Raw genomic sequence first — 22800 nt, forward strand, 5'->3', positions numbered from 1 at the left:
TAGGTATGACTCCAGAGTTTTCCACCGAATCCCATTGACTCCAGTTTTTCTAGGGCTCCTTAATGTCATACTCAGTCAAATGCTGCCTTGATATCAAAGGCAGTCACTCTCACCTCATCTCACCTCTTGAGTTCAGCTCTTTTGTCCATGTTTGAACCAAGGTTGTAATGAGGTCAGCAACTGAGTGGTCCTGGCGGAACCTAAACTGAGCGTCACTGAGCAGGTTATTGCTGAGCAAGTGTCGCTCGATCGCACTGTTGACAACCCCTTCCATTACTTTGCTGATGATTGGGAGTGGACTAATAGGGTGATAATTGGCCGGGTTGGACCTGTCCTGCTTTTTGTGCATAGGACATGCCTGGGCAATATTCCACTTTGCAGGTAGATGCCAGTGTTTTATCTGTAGTGGAACAGCTTGGCTAGGGGTGTGGCTAGTTCTGGAGCACAAGTCTTCAGTACTACTGTTGGAATGTTGTCAGGGCCCATAGCCTTTGCAATATCCAGTACCTTCAGCCATTTCTTGATATCACGCGGAGTGAATCGGATTGGCTGAAGACTGGCATCTGTGATGCTGGGGACCTCAGGAGGAGGCCGAGATGGATCATCCATTCGGCAGTTCTGACTGAAGATGGATTCAAATACTTCAGCCTTGTCTTTTGCACTGATATGCTGGGCTCCCCTGTCATTGATGATGAGGATATTTGTGGAGCCACCTCCTCCTGTCAGATGTTTAATTGTCCACCACCATTCATGGCTGGATATGGCAGGACTGCAGAGCTTAGATCTGATCCATTGGTTGTGGGATCGTTTAGGCCTGTCTATTGCATGCCGCTTCTGCTCTTTGGCGTGCAATTAGTCCTGTGTTTTAGCTTCATCAAGTTGACACCTCATTTTGAGGTATGCCTGGTGCTGCTCCTGGCATGCCCTCCTGCACTCTTCATTGAACCAGGGTTGGTCTCCTGGCTTGATGGTAGTGGTAGAGTGGGGGATATGCTGGGCCATGACATTACAGATTGTGGTTGAGTACAATTCTGCTGCTGCTGATGGCCCACAGCGCCTCATGGATGCCCAGTTTTGAGTTGCCAGATCTGTTTGAAATCTATCCCATTTAGCATGGTGGTAGTACCACACAACATTATGGTGGGTACCCTCAATGTGAAGACGGGACTTTGTCTCCACAAGGATTGTGCGGTGGTCACTCCTACCAATACTGTCATGGACAGATAGATCGGTGAGGACGAGGTCAAGTAGATTTTTCTGTCACCACTTGCTGCGGTCCCAATCTAGCAGCTATTTCCTTTAGGACTCAGTTAGTTCGGTCAGTAATGGTGCCACTGAGCCACTCTTGGTGGGCTTGCCACCCTCAGTGCTTCTTCCAGTTGGTGTTCAACATGGAGAAGCTTGATTCATCAGCCAAGAGGGGGCAGCAGGAGATTTCCTTGCCCATGTTTGGCCTGATGCCATGAGACTTCAAGGGATCCAGAGTCAATGTTGAGGGCACCCAGCGTAACTCCCTCACAACTGTATACCACTGTGCCGCCACCTCTGGTGGGTTTGTCCTGCAGGTGGGACAGGACATACCTAAGGATGGTGATGGTGGTGTCTGGGACATTGTTTGCAAGGTATGATTCTGGGAGTATGATTATGTCAGGCTGTTGCTTGACTCGTCTATGGGGCAGCTCTCCCAACTTTGGCACAAGCCCGCTGCTGTTTAGTAAGGAGGACTTTGCAGGGTTGACAGGGCTGGGTTTGCTGTTGTCATTTCCAGTGCCTAGGTCAATGCTGGGTGGTCCGTCCAGGAGGACTTGTAGTGGTTTGATACAACTGAGTGGCTTGTTAGGCCATTTCAGAGGGCATTTAAGAGCCAACCACATTGCTGTGGGTCTGGAGTCACATGTAAGGACCATTAGATGGGTTTTTATAACAATCAACAATGGTTTCATGGTCACTACTAGACTAGCTTTTAATTCCAGCATTTTTATTAATTGAATTCAAACTCCACCATCTGCTGTGGCAGGATTCAAACCCATGTCCCCAGTGCATTAGCCTTGGGCTCTGGGTTACTAGTCTACTGACATTACCACTACGCTACTGCCTCCCCTTAAGCACAAGCCTTTATTTTATTTCTATAATGTTTCAAGTACTGTGTGTAGGTGATATGGTTATATATAGCTGTCAGGTCTGCCTTTAAAAAATTGTCTTTGCATGATTCAATATTGTTATACTGCATTGTCAAGAGTTTTCTAACTCCTGAGCTGATTTTGATATGAAACTACAGATTAATTCTACACATTTTACTTTGTCACTGATTTGAAAGATGTGAGCAACATTATTTTTTTTTCTTCCATGAAATTGGCCAGGCAAAACTATCAAACAACACCTGCTGAATACAAATGCCACACCATCTGGGCACAGCAATGTGTCACCTTGAGGCAAATAAGAACACATCGCCTGGTGCTCTTCAGTTTCCGTGGAAACCAACATCCGACCAAAACATTGATTGAAACCTTGAACAAAAAAAACTCCTAAAATGCTCCAATTTTGCATTCACACAGAAGATATGCGAGTAATATCGAAAATATGCCACAATGTTCTGATTTTGTTTTTAATGTCGGTTCTTGAACACGGGAAATGCTTTAAGACATATGTTGTACAGGATTAATGTGGATTCGGGTGACAGATGGTAGTCAGGAGGTAACGGTTCAACACAAATTAATTCCAGATTGGCAGTTCAGGAGCTTGTACCTGTAAATATATTTTATTGAAAGTAAATGCATTTCATGAACTTGAGCTTTGACTTTTGACCCAAACTGTGCAGCATAAACAGAACAGACCATGTTGTATGGTTATGATTAGATCCACCTTCACTTGTGGGATAATTCACTGTTATCAACACACAAATGTCCTTGAATCCTCTGGATCTGTCAATCCAATAAGATGCAGCAGTCAGTAAATGAGGTGCTGGGCTCTGAAGAACATGGATTTGATTCTGGTTAAGCTGAGCTTCCTTACAGCTGATAAAGTCAACATTTTGGGGGTCATAGTTAAAACTCACCCTGTTTCTTTTTTTTTTAAACTTTCATGGGATGTGGGCATTGCTGGCCAGGCCAGCATTTATTGCCCATCCCTAATTGCCTTGAGAAGGTGGTGGTGAGCCACCTTCTTAAATCGCTGCAGTTCATTTGGGGTAGGTACACCCACAGTGCTGTTAGGGAAGGAGTTCCAGGATTTTGACCCAGCGACAGTGAAGGAACGGCAATATAGTTCCAAGTCAGGACGGTGTGTGGCTTGGAGGGGAACTTGCAGGTGGTGGTGTTCCCATGCATTTGCTGCCCTTGTCCTTCTAGGTGGTGGAGGTCGCTGGTTTGGAAGGTGCTGTCGATGAAGCCTTGGTGAGTTGCTCACCTGTCAATAAAACCTGTTAGAAAGGGTCTTAAATGTCTGACAGTTTTGTATAATATGAGCCAGCTGCTCACATGGAAGCATTCTAGAAAGCTGGATGACAAATTTCCCTTCAAAGAAGACAAATCAAGAATCAAGCAAAACTACCAAGGCTCTCGGGGAAAATCCACGCAAACAGCATGAGGCATTTTAATTCCCTGCACAGGGAAGTGCAGCACTGGAGTTAAAATCAAAGCAGTGGTGTTATTGTTGGTTTTCTACTCCATAGCCATCTTTCCACCATTGTTTAATAGGCGGCTGAGGTGTCTGCCTGTCTCGGGCCTCATGAATACCTTTAACCCGGGGTCCTACAGGATAGCTATGACCCCGAAGGCATCCTCCACTTAGTAAAACCTGTCGACCAAGAATGGAAGCTCTCAAATATAAAATAAGCCCTATAGCTTCAGTGGATGTCAATGGTACATTTGAAATACAGCCAGGCAGGTCTAAGGTGGTGATGTGGTAGTCCAGAAAATTAGAATACGGATAATTTCTGTCGGTTTAGTGTGTGCCAGTAGCTTTTGTCTTGCATTCTGACTCCCATTCTCATTCATGCCCCTGTGGGGAGACAATGACTTTTTTTTATTTAAATAAATAAGCTATACAACTTGCTAGATTAATGCTGAATAAAATGTAAAACCTCCAAAGGAAAAACCTGCATATGAACAATTAATATTTTCCTTTCAATTTTCTGGACATGTCAGGTAAAAATTAATGCTAATATTTTAACAACAAAACTCTGGAGATCAGAATTATGAATGTGACAGAATAGTAACAACAGCAAAGAATTGTTTCAAATTCAAACTCCTAAAGTGGCTGCCTCGGGACACCGTCCTCTGATATTCTATTCAAGCTTGATGGCCTGTAGAGTTGGCTGGCTGGTAGAATCTGTCTTTCAGCAGTCGTGAATAGAAGCATTTAATGTTAGTGCCTTAAGTGAATGCTGGTCGGGCAACTTGTGCACGTGATTGAGAAAGGCCATTATTATAGTTCCTGTTGCCACATTCAGAGAATTACTGGAATGCTGCCTTCATGGCATGGTCGTGGATACGTGAAAATAGGTTCTCAATGTGTAGTTCTTCAGTTAGTTGAGAAGAATTTATGCAGCGTGCTCACACTTCTCCCCCTACACATAGGCACACATGCTTGCATGCACACATGTGCCCACACTGGGGCTCCCAGCGCTGGGCTGAAAAGGCAGGGCGAATCTCACCTCGGCCAGCTGGAGACCCCCAGCCAATTCTATGGTGCCCAGGCAGTTAACAGAGTGGGCGCTGGGATCCCTGCCCCTTTAAAGACAGGGTTCCTGCCTCCAAGCACTGATGGTCAATCAGCGGGCCAGCGGCTCAGCAGTATCGGCAGCGCCACTGGGAACAATGGTCACTGCCAGTACTGCAAGACACTTTGGCCTCTGGCCCAGCGCTGGGGCCGGGACACATGGTGAGTGAGGCGGGGTCACCTATCCCAGTTCAGAAGGCCCTGGTGATGGGGGATGAGGGTGGGCGTTTAGTGCAGGGGGAGGGTGGTTCAGGGAGGTTTTTGCAGCAGGGTCCATCTGTGAGCCACAGATTACCCACGGAGGAGGCCGACCATCTCCTCCCCCCCCAAGCCCGCAGGGAGTTCTCGTTTCACTGGGCCACTTCCCCATGGCAGAGGACCCCCCGCTGCTGGTTAAATCCCAGTGGCAACAGGAAGAGGCCCTTAAGTGGCCATTAATAGGCTACTTCAGGGCGTCAGTTGGCCTCTGGATGGGAAGGCCATTTTCAGCCTATCCTGTCACTGACAAAATTGCATTGCGATGGGGAGGTGCCGGGCCCTCCATCCCCCGCCTCACATCATAATTCTATGGGCCCCCCCCCTCCTCTGAACCCATCTCAGGGGGCCCATTAAATTCAACCCATGCTGTGAAGCTCTTAGTTATACCTGTATCTCTCTCTCTCTCTCTTAACGCTGTCAACTTCTATCACACTACATTGTTAGTCCTACAAATGCCTGGTGCCTTTTAAGGACTGTCTCGTGAAGAAATTTGCAGGTTGCTCTTTATTTGCATGCTGTGAATTTACGTATTGCTGCTAAAATGCTTTTACCAGTGAGCCATGAAGTTGCCAATGTGTAGCTAATCTATGTCAGTTCAGTGCCTAATTCACATAGTGTCATAGAGTTATGGAGCACAGAAACAGGCCCTTTGGCTCATTGTGTCTGTGCCGGCCATCGAGCACCTAACTATTCTAATCCCATTTTCCAGCACTTGGCCCGTAGCCTTGTATGCTATGGCATTTCAAGTGCTCATCTAAATACTTCTTAAATGTTGTGAGGGTTAATGCCTCTACCACCTCTTCAGGCAGTGCGTTCCAGATTCCAACCACCCTCTGGGTGAAAGAATGTTTCCTCAAATCCTCTCTAAACCTCATGCACCTTACTTTAAATCTATGCCCCCTGGTCGTTGACCCCTCCACTAAGGGAAAAAGTTTCTTCCTATCTAACTTATCAGTGCCCTTCATAACTTTGTATACTTCAATCAGGTTCCCCCCTCAGCCTACTCTGCTCTAAGGAAAACACCCTAGCCTATCCAGTCTCTCTTCATAGCTGAAATGCTCCAGCCCAGGCAACATCCTGGTAAATCTCCTCTGCACCCTCTCCAGTGCAATCACATCCTTCCTATAGTGTGGTGCCCTGAAGTGTACACAGTACAGTTCATGTTTCTGATTCAAACTGTAAATACTAAGAACTGCACACCTCTCCCCCAACGGTAATAGAATAAAGTTTAGCTCTCTTATAATTATATGTTTGGAGGAACATTGGGACCTGAGTTCCCATATTGCATAATTTAGAAGATTAAATCAAATCAGGACCTTTATCCTTTCCACATTGTACGAGAGCAATGTGGGCTCAAACTACAAATATAATGGCAATGTCTTTGCTGTGGTTTAATGTTTATTTAATAGGAGGTTCTGCTGTGAACCCTGATGAAAATTATATTGATTCACTGGATGCTTGCTGATTTGGTCTCTTTGCCTCTTCCAGTTGAAAACGGCGCACACTGTGAATTTGCAAATCTAAGGGACCTACTGATCAGGTAAGCAGAGCCTCAAGTTCTTTAAGCAAAACCATTCTCTATTTGGCAACATCGTTTGTACAGTTAAAGTCGCATCTCAAATCTTCAGTGCTTTCAAAATGAATATTCTCAACAGTCAAAACGAATCCAGATCTCCAGTCGTCGGACTACATGGGCACAAAAGAAGCAATCTGTGGAAAAATATAAAGAGTAAAAGCACTCACATTTTAGCGAGAATACTAGTACTTCTCCTGTGGCATTGCTCAGGGGAGGCACTATAGCACAACAGCAACTCATTCGTTGCTATAACACAACAAATTTGCAACATATTGCAAGTGGCTCAATTAAAATATTATGTACCTTACAGATAGTGAAAGTTACAGGCCTCACAGATATACAGGCTGATCTGTGGTGTTGCACATGGGGTTTGAAGGCTGTGTACTGCAGAAAGAGGAGCTAGAGGGCAGAAGCGAATTTTGACAAGGGCACACAGATGTAATTTAGTCCCCATGTTCAAGTCATGCAGTCCACCCTTGTTTATTTTTCTTGCAAAATAGTTTGACAATACCTGCAGCAATTTGTGAAGCCGAGAAGGAGGAGTTTCACTGCAATACAGATTGAGGAGCTGGGAGATGCAAAGTTGAGGTTCTATAGCACCAATGCTGGTGGGATGATGCAATTATGAACATACGAATTATGAGCAGGAGTAGACCACTCGGCCCCTTGAGCCTGCTCCGCCATTCAACAAGATCATGGATGATCTGATTGTAACCTCAACTCCACATTCCCGCCTACACCTGATAACCTTTCACCTCCTTGCTTATCAAGAATCTACCTACCTCTGCCTTAAAAATATTCAAAGACTCTGCTTCCACCGCCTTTTGAGGAACAGAGTTTCAAAGACTCACGGGCCTGTGAGAGAAAATTACAGCACAAGATGCATAGGTAGTTTCTATTATAATTGGTTGCATTCCTTCCATCTACGAAAGATGATGGACATGCAGCAAACAATCCATTTAGGTGGGTTGTCTGTTCTTGGTGCTGTGAAGGCCAATCCCTGAGAGGCAGATTCTGACAGAAGTGATGCTGCGAGTTGTTTTTGATGTTGGCACCTGTTGCCAAGCTGCTGTAGCAACTGGTCATTGTGTAATATATACCAGTCCACAGGATGTGTTGCCATTTCCCTCTTTCACCAGCTAGTGACTCGCAGGTGCGATAATCAACACTTAGGGTCTTCATGTCACACTTGCACGTGTCCTCGAAGCAGAGTTTTGGGCAAGCCACTGGTTGTCTGGCCCCACTACCTCACCATACAGAAGGTCCTTGGGTATGCGAGTATCTTCCATCCAGCGGACATGTCTCCTAATACAAAGCGAGTATTTACACCACTATGTTAGCCAGTGAGCTGAAGGCCAGTTGGGACTTACAACAGGACTTAAAGTAAACAGTCTATTTTACAGTAAAGTCTGTTGACACAGCAAACAAAGTCTATATCATCAGTGCAGGACAGCAAACATTCAATTTACTCAACAAACAGAGTCTATTTTGAAAGGTTTCTATGAACTACAGCTAATAGAACCCTTGAAAGAAATAGAGCCCATGACCGAAATTGCAGCAAAGTCTCCCGATAAAAGCAGGATTATTTCTCCCACTAAATGCAGAGTGGAGGTTAGTTACAAATTCTGTGCATAAAATCAATCCCAGTAACTTACAAGTGCAGTCCCTAGATGCGATTGACGGGCAATTTACCCAATCGTCTCCATTGTGGCCAGGAATAACGATATCACTATATTCAGCCTTATAAATGTTGGCATACGAAGTTATAATGAGGAAGGCTAACACCAGAGGTGCATATATAAATGTGCAGAAAAAGCATAAAGGTTCTACTGATCTCCTGTTGTAGCTCCAGCAGGAAAATGGCCTAGGTGGCTGCTAACAGCCACTTTTCCTGGAGGGTCACTGGTCTTCCTGCAGAGATACAGCGGGAGACAAAAAGAACCCCTGTAGGATTTCAGGGCCAAGGTTTTTCATATATTCTAAATTTACCAACCACATGACAATATTTGCCTATGATGCAATTTGTTTTGTTCTTCCCCGGTGAAAACCTTTTATTTCTAATTATTAACGCTATAATGAGCCCTTTCCTATCCTGAGTGGCGTGAAACAGGGCTGTGTTCTCGCACCCACACTTTTTGGGATTTTCTTCTCCCTGCTGCTCTCACATGCGTTCAAGTCCTCTGAAGAAGGAATTTTCCTCCACACAAGATCAGGGGGCAGGTTGTTCAACCTTGCCCGTCTAAGAGCGAAGTCCAAAGTACGGAAAGTCCTCATCAGGGAACTTCTCTTTGCTGACGATGCTGCTTTAACATCTCACACTGAAGAGTGCCTGCAGAGTCTCATCGACAGGTTTGCGGCTGCCTGCAATGAATTTGGCCTAACCATCAGCCTCAAGAAAACGAACATCATGGGGCAGGACGTCAGAAATGCTCCATCCATCAATATTGGCGACCACGCTCTGGAAGTGGTTCAAGAGTTCACCTACCTAGGCTCAACTATCACCAGTAACCTGTCTCTAGATGCAGAAATCAACAAGCGCATGGGAAAGGCTTCCACTGCTATGTCCAGACTGGCCAAGAGAGTGTGGGAAAATGGCGCACTGACACGGAACACAAAAGTCCGAGTGTATCAGGCCTGTGTCCTCAGTACCTTGGTCTATGGCAGCGAGGCCTGGACAACGTATGCCAGCCAAGAGCGACGTCTCAATTCATTCCATCTTCGCTGCCTCCGGAGAATACTTGGCATCAGGTGGCAGGACTGTATCTCCAACACAACAGTCCTCGAGGCGGCCAACATCCCCAGCTTGTACACACTACTGAGTCAGCGGCGCTTGAGATGGCTTGGCCATGTGAGCCGCATGGAAGATGGCAAGATCCCCAAAGACACATTGTACAGCGAGCTCGCCACTGGTATCAGACCCACCGGCCGTCCACGTCTCCGCTTTAAAGACGTCTGCAAACGCGACATGAAATCCTGTGACATTGATCACAAGTCGTGGGAGTCAGTTGCCAGCGATCGCCAGAGCTGGCGGGCAGCCATAAAGACAGGGCTAAAATGTGGCGAGTCGAAGAGACTTAGTAGTTGGCAGGAAAAAAGACAGAGGCGCAAGGGGAGAGCCAACTGTGCAACAGCCCCGACAAACAAATTTCTCTGCAGCACCTGTGGAAGAGCCTGTCACTCTAGAATTGGCCTTTATAGCCACTCCAGGCGCTGCTTCACAAACCACTGACCACCTCCAGGCGCGTATCCATTGTCTCTCGAGATAAGGAGGCCCAAAAGAAAAGAAATTTCTTTTGCCTCTACCTCCCAAGGTGGCCCTGCATTATCTAGGTAAGATGCAAATTTGTTTCTTCTTTCCTTCTCCTTTTCCAAAACCATCCTCCTTTTTCTCAGTTCTTTACATGATTATGAAAGATATATTTTCTCCTTTTACTTCCCATTGGGTTCATAGTTGTTGTTGGTTTAGCTCTGCCCAAGGAGACTTCTCCGATTGTTTGGTGTCTAGGGACAGCACCTCAATAGATGCAAAATAATTCAGATGCTAGAAATCTGAAATAAAAACAAGACAGTGCTAAAAATACTCAGCAGGTCTGGCAACATCGTGAAGAGAGAAACAGAGTAAAAGTTTCAGGTCATTGACTTTTCATCAGAACTTCTGATGAAAGGTCACAGACCTAAAATGTTAACTCTGTTTCTGTCTCCACAGATGCTGCCAGACCTGTTGGCTATTTCCAGCCCTTTCTGTTTTTACCTCAATTCACTTATAGTCAATGCCAGGCTGACTGACCCTCAAAACGTGAGTCATTTGATGGTTCCATTTACCACTGGTCACTCATTCCTTGTTGCCACTTTTTGCTATTTTTGATTCATTGAAAGGTAGTCAATTTGATATTTGACAACTCAACAGATAAATGGGCAATTGAGACGATCACAATTTGTTGCCTCACAGGGATGCGATGCTTTAAAGTGTGACACTAGAGCTGCATGCTAATTATAGATTTTAAATGATACAAAAAGGAAGACTTGCATTTATATAGCACCTTTCGTGACTTCAGAATGTCCCAAAGCACTTTACTGGACAATGAAGGACACACATTGATATTTAGATAGATGCTGATATCTACAGCAATTGAAAGACTACATTCCCGACTCTTCAGTGATAATATTGTGAAACAGTTAATAGAACTTATGGTGCCCCAATCCTCCAGCAGTCTGGCATGTTTCGACATTGTTTTGGCCCTGTTTGTTTTCCCTCCCTAAAGCAGTCGTCTGTAATTCTGTTTTAATCACTTTCAGATGCATACAGAACTTCAAGGCAAACTGCTAGTTTTGCTGTTAACTTACATAAATGCAGATCTAGCAGCAAATCCTATTTTGGTTTCATTAAGGCCTGTGCTCCTTTTCCACACATTTTAATAAAGGAAAATCCTATTCACTTGTTTTTTTTAGCGGTAAAAGTTCAAACAGATGGACTTGATCTCCCTTAAAATATCATTGACAGCATCCAGATCCACTTCTTAAAGTACTGATTTCTTCCATTGCGATCTGTGCCTTGAGATATCAAATTTCCTTTGCCTATGGTTATCTGTTAACTTGTTTGACATTACTTTGTGTCTGTCATGATAAATGTGAATCTTATTTCAAAAAGCTAGATTTTGCATGGCACAATCTCTGCAATAATTTATTAGACAACTAATTCATGAAAAATAAATTGCATTCACTTGATATTCTGCTGCAAAACACAAAGCCTGTGCACATCGGTAAATAGTGGTTTACATTTATTACCCAAATAATTAAATTCAATCAATTGCAAGCACGTACAAGGTGCAGTGAAGTATTCTATACGTACGCGGTGGTCAAGACAAGAAAAATACTAACTGGCTGATTCATAGCCAACTAATATTAGTATCAAACAGAAACCAGCCAGCCTGATGTTACATACACAAGGCTGTTATATCTCTTACAATGCTGCAGCATAGTTCCTTATTAGACAGTGACATCAGCCTCAAGCCATCAGCCTCAAGAAAACGAACATCATGGGACAGGATGTCAGAAATGCTCCATCCATCAATATCGGCGACCACGCTCTGGAAGTGGTTCAAGAGTTCACCTACCTAGGCTCAACTATCACCAGTAACCTGTCTCTCGATGCAGAAATCAACAAGCGCATGGGAAAGGCTTCCACTGCTATGTCCAGACTGGCCAAGAGAGTGTGGGAAAATGGTGCACTGACACGGAACACAAAAGTCCGCATGTATCAAGCCTGTGTCCTCAGTACCTTGCTCTACGGCAGCGAGGCCTGTACAACGTATGTCAGCCAAGAGCGACGTCTCAATTCATTCCATCTTCGCTGCCTCCGGAGAATCCTTGGCATCAGGTTGGACCGTATCTCCAACACAGAAGTCCTCAAGGCGGCCAACATCCCCAGCTTATACACCCTACTGAGTCAGCGGCGTTTGAGATGGCTTGGCCATGTGAGCCGCATGGAAGATGGCAGGATCCCCAAAGACACATTGTACAGCGAGCTCGCCACTGGTATCAGACCCACCGGTCGTCCATGTCTCCGCTTTAAAGACATCTGCAAACGCGACATGAAGTCCTGTGACATCGATCACAAGTCGTGGGAGTCAGTTGCCAGCGATCGCCAGAGCTGGCAGGCAGCAATAAAGGCGGGGCTAAAGTGTGGCGAGTCGAAGAGACTTAGCAGTTGGCAGGAAAAAAGACAGAAGCGCAAGGGGAAAGCCAACTGAGAAACAGCCCTGACAACCAATTTTATCTGCAGCACCTGTGGAAGAGCCTGTCACTCTAGAATTGGCCTTTATAGCCACTCCAGGCGCTGCTCCACAAACCACTGACCACCTCCAGGCGCTTACCCATTGTCTCCCGAGACAAGGAGGCCAAAGAAAGAAGAAGAAGGGGAAGAGTTCCTTATTATTACACTGAGAGGTACAAGTGAGAATTAAGTTCATTGGTGTGTTATCACAACACCAAAGAAGAACCACAAAGCAGTTAGAAACACATCAAAAAACACTCATTTTAATTCCATTGTTTGCAGACATAATGCAGGTGTTACCACTGCACTTTGTCTCATCCAGCTGTAATGTTGCTGAAGGACTGCTTTTGGCACTGGTTATAACCTGTCTATAAGCATTTTTATACTGACATGTTGTAGTTCAGACTTCAGGAGACTGGAGTCTACAAGCTAGCGCTTGGTGTTTACAGCGTTACGTCTGGTGTCAGTATTCTTGGAGCAGGCTTGGCTTTTTTGAGGTCTGCAGTTCTACCATCGGTATAGGGGGATCCAAATTTAGCAGTACAAATCCCCAAGGCCGACTCACAGGGACTGGTCTCCTGGAAGCCAAGCTAAACAGCACCAGTATAGAAGCAGCCAAGGACTTCATTACTCTGGAATTCTCCAGCCAGTTGCTTTGCTGACTGAGATATTCTATTGCAGCCACCTGTAAATAGACCCATCGTCCCAACCAACCCGTGTTGTTGTTCGCCCTTGTCTTGAACAGTGGCCCTCATTTCATGTGCTCACTCTGTTCACATAGTCCTTTATTCCCCCTTTCCTTCAACTACTTATCTAATCTATTCTTAAGTGTTGACATGGTCTCTGCTTCAATCACTAACTCTGATTTTGTATTTCACACAATCCATGTAAAGGGATTGTCTGAAATCTCTAACATTTAATCCAAGACTCTTTGTTCTTCATCCCCTCAATAACTGGAAACAGTCTGTTTCCATCTGATCTGTCTTATCCCTTTCTTCATTTTAAGCACCTCCATCAAAAAACAAATAATCTCCTCCGTTTTAATGAAAACAGTCCCAAATGTTCATGTCTTTTCATAGTTTTATTTACTCATACAGACTGCTTCTCAGTGAATCTGTGCTGTACCCTCTCCATTACCTCGACATCCTTCCTATACGATGGTACCCAGAATTGTGGTCTTAAGTTTTTATATCAATTCACAATTACATTTCAACTTTTAGATTCTATGCATTTTACCACAAAAACGCAATATTCCATTAGCTTTATTAATGTTCTTATTCATTTGAAGTGCTGCTTTTAATGTCTTATGATCCTGAACCCCCACTCCCTCTCCTCTATCATATCACCTCAATTTCCCCCATTCAAAATATATCATTACTTTTCTTCAACCAAAATGAAGCACTTCACATTTACTGACAATGAATTTCAGCTGCTGTTTTTTTGCCCACTGCATCATCTTATCAGCTTCCTTTAGTCCTCAGAATTATTTACTGTGCCTCTTATTGTGGTATCATCTTCACATTTGGACATGCTCCCTACAGCCATCTATCCAATTCATTGGTATATACTGAGCAGAAGTCCCAGAACAGAATGCTGCCCATTTCCAACTACTCTGAGAAACTGCCTTTAGCCTGTTTTTAAACCCAGTTTTCTACCATGCTCCAATTCTATGCCCATAATCTTCTCCAGTAGTCTCCTATATGATATCTTGTCAAAGACTTTCTGAAAGTCTATGTACAACACATCCATTGCATTTCTCCTGTCCAATATATCTTTCACCTCCTCAAAGAACTCTATCAGGTTTGTCAAGCACAGTCTTCCCTTATGAAGACAGTGTTGGCCGTTTCTTATTATTTTCTCTGCGTATTTAGTCATTTTGTCTTTATGAATTTGAAATTTCTACTGATCGATAGTCAGTTGGGCAAGGTACAGGAGTCTGCCTTAGTTTTGGGCGGGAAAAGGCTCAAGAGGATGAAAATGGTTGGAGCCTCTCTCGTTCTCTGGATAAGGAATATTGGTGAAGATAAATTGTAGTTATCCATTAACTATTCAATCATAAGTTTGCGCCAATCAAGTATCATATATTCAACCATCTGCTAATCACAGAAGAAAACATGAAACCTAATTAAAATTACCCTCCTAAACTTCCATTCTATTTTGATTCTGCACTCTTTGGGCACAATAGTAAAATGAATGCGGAATTAATAGATTGAAACTACTTTTACATTGTACCAATGCTGCCAGCTCCTGACGCATGGGTTCCACAGCTATAGAAAGCTGTGTTATGTAAGTACTGTCATGTATAAATAAAACCGCTTTGACCTGATTCACTCCTACAGAGTGAAGACGTTCCCACAGTACCAATTTCTAAGCCAATTAAACCCAATAATAACTAGCCAATCTCATGTGGTTCTGTTGACAGTGAGTCAGAGTATATGTTATGTAATGACAGAGATGTTATACTATGCAATGCTCAGTGTATTACAGTGTAGTTATCTTCCATTGTATTGCTAGCATGATGATAAATATCTCTTCCTGTAACCCCGGGCAGAATTTTATTTGCCCTTCAAGGTGGGCACAAGAGGCCGGGGGTGAACAAAATGGCAGAGGGAGCTGTTCCGATGTTGCCTGGGCCCCCTGCCATTTTGTCCGGGACAGGAAAGGCTGAGAATGGCCTTCTCACTCCAGGCCAATTAACGCCCTTAAGTGGCCAATTAACGGCCACTTAAGGGCTTCTTCCTGCCTCCATCTCAATTTTGAGGAAGGCAGAGGGGTCCGCCGCCACGGAGAGATGCCACCAACTAAAGCCTTGCAGCCTCCTAATGGGGTCCCTCCTTTAGGGGCAATCTAGCTCCCCTGGAGGGCCTGCAGGTGGTGATCACTGCTCCCCTCCCCCCTCGGAAGAGAGCCACTCCAACACCACCACCCCCAGCCCGTTGCTAGGACCTGCCTGAAAGGTCCCAGCGACCCCTACCCAGCTTACCTTTCCCGGGGTTCTGGACATCCTCGATGCTGCAGGGTCTCCTGCAGTAATGGCAATGGCCACTGCTCCCAGTGGCGCTGCAAGCCATCCGATTGGTCAGCAGCTCTTGGAGGCGGGAGATTTTCCCTTAAAGGGACTGAGTCCCTGATGGTGAGCAGTTAATTGGCTGCCCGCAGTGGAATGGCTTCAAGGGTCTGACGGAGGGTCGAGGCGGGCTCTCTGCAACCCCTCCCCACCTTCCAGCCCGCCACCGGGACCCCCCATCTGCAGCCCTTATGTGTACTTCATTCCTATTTTAACCACTTGTGGTGTTCCTTTTGACTGTCCCATTGCTTTCTCTGTAACTGCCACCTATTACTTATTGTACTGTCTTTTACTCTGTCGAATGGTTTCTGTAAATCTCTCCTTTTTGTTTTGTTGTTTCCAATTTCTTTCACACTTTTTTTTTACTGGCCTATTCCACAACCATCTCTTATTAGGCCGGAAACTGGACTACATCAAACTGGACTTGATTTGTTTGTGTTTAATCAATTCGATATTTGGCAGAAAGAAATCCTCATTTGTTTGCAGTGCGGATAGCTGAGGCTTTGAGGTGTGATGATTTTTAATGACATGTAGCAACAGGCACACCATTGGTGCAAGATCAAAACACCTGGTTGGAGGATTTGCTTTCCATGAAATACTCCTTTCACTTTTAACTATATTGAAAGCTTAAAATATGGGAAATATTATCTGGTAAAGATTGAATGTTAATCACACCATTTCTATAAAACGGGAGAGCCCCACACCAGAGATTAAACTGCAAGTTTACTACTCACTCCCAACCATCCACACTTCCAAATATTACTCAGCAGTCATCTTCCTGCCAGCCTCAAATATAAAAGGATGATACTGTTTCTCATAAGGGTTACTTGTTTAGTACACTGAAGGCTTGAGGGCAAATGTTCAAATTGTTGAGAATAGGTTAGAGGATGGCATACACATTTCATTGTAGACAAGGCCTTTCTTTGTGTCCTCACTCTGTATAATTCCTCTAGCCAACAGGAGGATTGCTGAATATGCTCAGCTATTAAACTCGTTTGCTGCCTGTATTTTGTTTGTATTTAAGGTTCTTGTGACCGTCCGCCCGAGTATAGTTCACAACACATTCAGTTGCGGAGTACCTTGATTAGTCCTGTGTCAGTTTAGTATTCCCTGAGCATTTGTAGTGGTTCCTGCGTTTTCTTTAATACAGATCCTCCTTTCAGCAATCCCCCAAGACAGGAGGTAGGGGTGACGAGGATGCCAGATGTTAGAATGCGTTAGGTATGCCTAATGTAAAAGATGAAGTCAACAATGCAGAACTCTGAAGCCTTTGTTCAGTATCCCTCTCCAGTCTGGCTGAAGATGTCTGCTCAGGAAGGAAGGCTGATTGTTTATGGTTGCAATGAAATATCACCTGAGATGGGGGTCCCATAGCTACTGCGTGAGCGTGACGGGTTCAGTATCTATAAGTTTCCCCCAAGTTATTGGAGTGATCCCCTCTTGCACTGATGTAAAATTATTTAGCTATCTGGTGCAGTCTCTGCAAACTGGGCTAACTCTCTCGCCTAAGGAAGATTATTTGGAGTAGTGGCAGAGAATAAGAAACTACTTTTTTAAATAATTTCTGACTTCAGTACTGTTTGATACTGGGGGCTATTCAATGCAGGTAATAATTTGTACAGGATTCACCATGTACTAAGACAGGAGCACATTTAATAAGTTTATTACCTGCAAATTAACTTTTCAACATTCCTGCACGTTCAACGTAATTTCCTTGAATGGTATCCTCACTGATGGTTTCCCTGTTTAATTTATATTAATAGTTTTTCAATGACATAGGATTGCACAGAATATACAACACAGAAACAGGCCATTTGGCCCAAACAGTCCATGCTGGCATTTATGCTCCACTTGAGCCTCCTTCCATCCTTCCTCATCTAACTCTATCAACATAACTCTCTGTTCCCTTCTCCCTCACATGCCTGTATAGCTGCACCTTAAATGAATCTGTACTCCTCCCCTCAACTTTTCACTGTGGTAGCAAGTTCCACATTCTCACCATTCTCTCGGTAAAGATGTTTTTTGGGAATTCTCTGTTTGATTTCTTGGCTATCTCATATTGATGGCCTCTGGGTCTACTCTATCGAAACCTTTCATAATTTTAAAGAGCTCTATTGGGTCACCCTCAGCCTTCTCTTTTTCAAGAGAAAAAAGACCCAGTCTGTTTATCCTATCCTGATAAGTATAACCTTGCAGTTCTGTATCATCCTTGTAAATTTTTTTCACATTCTCTCAGTGCCTCCATATCCTATTTATAATATGGCAACCAGAACTACACACACAAAGGAGCAGGAGGGGGGTTTTCTTTAGCCCACTATAAATTAAGTAGAGAATGAATTCCTATGAAAATTCACAAGAGACTATTAAGTGCTCGAACAGAAAGCCACATCTTCCAGTGTTTTATGTATTGAATTATCAGCCATTTCATGAGTGGAAGGCATGAGAACCAGTATAACCTAGATGTAAATCAACTTTTATCTCTATTTTCAAGCTAGAAATTTAAATGAGCAAAACAGCTAATAAGCTGAAACGAAAGCACAGGCCTGTCACATGCAAATTTTGGGCTTACCAACAGTAAAATGGTGCCAGACAGTGAACTACAAGAATGCTGCAAGTGATTATTAGATTATGAAAGAGAATCATTTTCTAAACTCATTTGTACAAAAGGTACAAAATCTGTAAGTGTGGAACTTGGAGAAGTTACTTGTATGATTCACTACCAGTTGCCCTCCATACCTCATGTGCATCACTATCTGTTACTGTATTATTAACAGCCACAGTAACTCCTGTATCACTCAGTTACCAAACCAAGAGGAATTTCCAAAGACACAGAAAAGATAGAAGTCAGTAGAAAAATGTGGCTCCAGAAAATTTATCTAAAACAAACTTGATAGGTCTTACCCTGATCCATATGTTAACGTCTACAGTGTATATAATCCAGGGGATCACCTCATTGCATAACTAGTCTGATATTCCAGAATAAAATTTATGGCATCGTATCATGTTGCACTGTTCGAAAATTTGTTCAGAAAGAGTGAAGTTTGCTTTCTTTGGGCTTAACAGCACATAATAATGCATTGGACATTGCATTACAGACCGAGCACTCAAAATCTCTGCTAAGGTGGAAACATACCCCTTTCCTTCAATCACAGCATAACCTTCCTCACAACATAAAGCTTACCCTCAACAGTATAACCTTGCCAAATTCAGAAGAAAATCATAATAGCTTATCTGGGTATAAATCATTCTTGGGCAGTAGCGCCCAATGGACAATAGCCAATCAGCTGCTCGTTTTACACACCGCCCAAATTTCCTTCCTGTTGGATTTTGCTGCAAAACAGAATGTTTTCTTCTTAAAATTTCTCACGGTGAGCTCCCAGTCTCAGTCTCTGCTCCATTAGATTCTTCAAAACACCTATGAGAGCATTAATACATTTACAGTTCTCCCACGATATTCCTATCCGAATTGCTCCAAAAATATTTCAGGATGATGTGAAATAGAATCATTTTGAGGACAGGACATGTGTAAAAATAGATACTCCCTCTCTTGTGATTTAAAAAAAAATCTTTGGACCAAACTTTTTGTGAGGAACAAGGGTTGCTTTTCCAGTGGAAATGATTGGGGTCAGGTGCCATGGAGGTGGATCATGGATTGACCAAGAAATTTAGCCTTTGGCTGTAAGGACAGGTTCTCCAGCGACAATAACAAATAAAACAGAGCTGTATCCACTACTTTCTGATAAAGATTTGCGTCAGAGTCAAGTGGCTTCTTAACCACACCGGGCCCTTATTCACTTTACTTTATCAGCTGTGCATGTCTTTGATGTTCAAACACAATCATGACATACATTTTTGTACAGCTGTGAAGGGGGAAAGTGACATTCTGAGAATACGGCTCTCAATGGACTTTTGATTGGTAGAGATTGCCCATTCCTTGATGATTGAACTGTAAAGCAATAGTCCTCGATTTTAAAATTCTCATCCTTGTTTTCAACTCCCTCCATGGCCTCACCCCTCCCTATCTCGGTAATCTCCTCCAGTCCCACAACCCTCCGATATCTGCACACATCTAATTCTGGCCTCTTGAGGATTCCTGCTTTTAAATCGCTCCACCATTGGTGGTCAAGCCTTCAGCTGCTTGAGCCCTAAGTTCTGGAATTCTCTCTCTAAACTTCTCTGCCTCACTACTTCTCTTTATTCCTTTAAGATGCTCCTTAAAACCTACTTCTTTGACCAAGCTTTTGGCCATCTACCCTACTATCACCTTATGTGACTCAGTGTCTAATTTTGCTTTACAACATTCCTGTAAAGTGCCATGGGATGTATAATTATGTTAAAGGCATTATATAAATAAAAGTTGTTCATGTCTGGATTAGATGCTGGCAGATTATAGCATCATGAAGAAGGTTAGAATATTGTATTCAGTGATCTATGCATGCGGGACATGTATTTACAATTTATATAGATGATTTGGAGTTGGGGACCACGTGTAGGGTGTCAAAGTTTGCAGATGACACTAAGATGAGTGGCAGAGCAAAGTGTGCAGATGACTGTGAAACTTTGCAGAGGAACATAGATACATTGAGTGAGTGGGCAAAGGTCTGGCAGATGGAATACAATGTTAATAAATGTGAAGTCATTCATTTCAGTAGGAGTAACAGTAAAAAGGATTATTACTTGAATGGTAAAAAGTTGCAGCATGCTGCTATGCAGAGGGACCTGGGTGTCCTTGTGCATGAATCGCAGAAGGTTGGTCTGCAGGTACAGCAAGTAATTAGGAAGGCAAATGGAATTTTGTCCTTCATTGCTAAAGGGATTGAGTTTAAAAGCAGAGAGGTTATGTTGCAGCTGTATAAGGTACTGGTGAGGCCGCACCTGGAGTACTGTGTGCAGTTTTGGTCTCCTTACTTGAGAAAGGATGTACTGGCACTGGAGAGGGTGCAGAGGAGGTTCACTAGGTTGATTCCGGAGTTGAGGGGGTTGGCTTATGAGGAGAGACTGAGTAGATTGGGATTATATTCATTGGAATTCAGAAGAATGAGGGGGGATCTTATAGAAACATATAAAATTATGAAGGGAATAGATAAGATACAAGTAGAGAGGATGTTTCCACTGGCAGGTGAAGCTAGGACAAGAGGGCATAGCCTCAAGATTAGAGGGAGCAGATTTAGGACTGAATTAAGAAGGAACTTCTTCACCCAGAGGGTTGTTAATCTATGGAATTCCTTGCCCAGTGAAGTAGTTGACGCTACTTCAGTAAACATTTTTAAAGCTAAGGTAGATATCTTTTTGAACAATAAAGGAATTAAGGGATACGGTGAGAGCGCGGGTAAGTGGATCTGAGTCCACGAAAAGATCAGCCATGATCTTATTGAATGGCGGAGCAGGCTCGAGGGGCCGGACGGCCTACTCCTGCTCCTAGTTCTTATGATCTTATGATCATTCTCAACATTACCAATGTGCACGTTGCTGGGTGGAGGGGATGGATAATAATTGAAGAAACATTTTAATTAAAGAAAATGTCTCCCTGTTGAAGTTGCTCATATTCTGAGCTTGAAGTCAAGGAACATAAAGGGCTAAGAGGGGAGAGCAAGGCAGTGGAATTCACTTTGGTTTGCGCTCACAATGAGCTAGCACAGTCACAAAGTGTCGAGTGGCCACCTCCTGTCGTTCTGTGGAGCAGGAGCTTGGACAATTTGGGGATCTAGTGCCAACTTGCTGCAGCAGAATGGTGCTGTGTCAGTGAAGTTGGAACTGAAGTAGTGGAGGAAAATATCACGGAAGGCAGACACATAATGGAATATCAGTGTATCAAGAATGAAGAAAGAAATTGAGAGTGACAACTTTACAAACAGTGGTCCAGCTCATGGTTCACCAAGAGAAGATCTTAACAACTCACTGGGAATGGGCAGCCAGCGTGTTTTAACATCAACAATAAATGTGTGCATATTTATCACATTTGGCAGATTGTATATTTAGTGCACACTACATCGGTGACATATCACTCATTTTCACACAAATAACAAATATTTCTCGCTGCGACCTGTAAGGCTGTTTCAGTGAATTTTTAATACAACTTGCATATCAAAGTATTCTCGAAGCACAGGGTAGAAATTTGTCATGAGCTGTAGCACAAAACGGGCAGGATCTCAGCGGCCGCCTGTTAGACTCCAGCCCAGTTTTCATTTTCAGTGACTATATTGGAGCTGAGTCGGGAGTGGGAGGTATAACTGCAATATTAATGTGCTTTGGGTGTTGCTTTGATACAAAACTCTGATTGCATTACCACAGAAAATTCAGGAAGACAGTATGGTGCTACTCTATGTCTCTCGTCTTTTTGTCGCCGACTGATTTTATTGTTTCTACTTGTACCTTAAGGTCTCACCTCCAAGATCTGAAAGACGTCACACACAGGATCCATTACGAGACCTACAGAGTGCAACGATTAAATGAAAGCAACGGCATTATTAAGGGTTTGCCAAAAGAGAACTATGTAGCCACCAAAGAAGACCTGGAGAATAGTCTCTGAGAGCCAGCCCCACCAACGAAGAATAAACTTTGCTTTCACCATCTCCTCTGCATTGTACAGTTTTTGTATTTCAAATAGAACTGGAGACAAAAGTGTTTTGTGTATTAAAGGAAGGCTGTGGGGAATGAAAATTTCTATGTAGATCTTTTAATGGGGCGGGGGGGGGGTGGGTGGTTACAGAAAGAATATTATAATTCAGGTATGAGGTTACGTATCATCACGGTGTCTCTGTATTCCATTCTGTCAATAGCGAGGGGGAGCTTAAAACATAAAGCTGGTGTACCTAGAAGAGGATCAGTATATATATTTGTTCCGATGTTCTTTGTTCAGCTGCAGTATTGCACAACGGATTTCTGTAGCTCTTGGTGGTGCAGTATTGATGACCCAGTTTGTTGTCCTAAATAGTGCTCGACCTCACAAAAGCTAGAAGAAGCCTCACATCAAGCTCTGCAGTTTAGTATCTAAAGAAAAGATCTGTGCTCTTCATGTGTGTCCTTGTAAACTTCCAGCCTTGATCCCTTTACACCCTCTCTCTCTCGCTTTCTTCCCCAACCCCTCCCTTTCTGGGGGTTCTGTTAATCTCTTTCCCCACCCCTGCACAATTGCCAGGCACATGCCTTTAAGTATCCATTAGGCAACTGGGTTAAGAGTGGATTAGAACCATAGAAAAATTATGGCACAGAAGGAGGTCATTCAGCCCATCATGTCCGTGCCGGCCGAAAAAACTAGCCGCTCAATCTAATCCCAGCATCCAGCACCTGGTCCATAGCCTTGCCGGTTACCGCACTTCAGATGCATGTCCAGGTACCTTTTAAAAGAATTGAGGGTTTCTGCCTCCACCACCATTCCTGGCAGTGAATTCCAGACACCCACCACCC

The 22800-nt window shown here is 43.7% G+C and overlaps 1 protein-coding gene across 8 annotated transcripts in view; it reads left to right on the forward strand.

Moving 5' to 3' along the window:
- The window catches only part of septin12 (septin 12), a 414646-nt gene extending 392085 nt beyond the window's left edge, over positions 1–22561 (forward strand). For 7 of the 8 annotated variants that reach the window (XM_068056451.1, XM_068056455.1, XM_068056458.1 and 4 more), the window contains 2 exons: positions 6466–6517; positions 21772–22561. In XM_068056451.1, the coding sequence (XP_067912552.1) occupies positions 6466–6517; positions 21772–21922 (203 nt within the window). In that variant the 3' untranslated portion in view covers positions 21923–22561. Of the gene's footprint in view, positions 1–2360; positions 4068–6465; positions 6518–21771 lie in introns of those variants that run through there. The other variant, XM_068056452.1, reaches the window with a different exon arrangement.
- Positions 22562–22800: the final 239 nt, after the last annotated feature.

The sequence above is a fragment of the Heterodontus francisci genome, chromosome 24 (assembly GCF_036365525.1).
Source record: "Heterodontus francisci isolate sHetFra1 chromosome 24, sHetFra1.hap1, whole genome shotgun sequence".
Lineage (NCBI taxonomy): Eukaryota > Metazoa > Chordata > Chondrichthyes > Heterodontiformes > Heterodontidae > Heterodontus > Heterodontus francisci.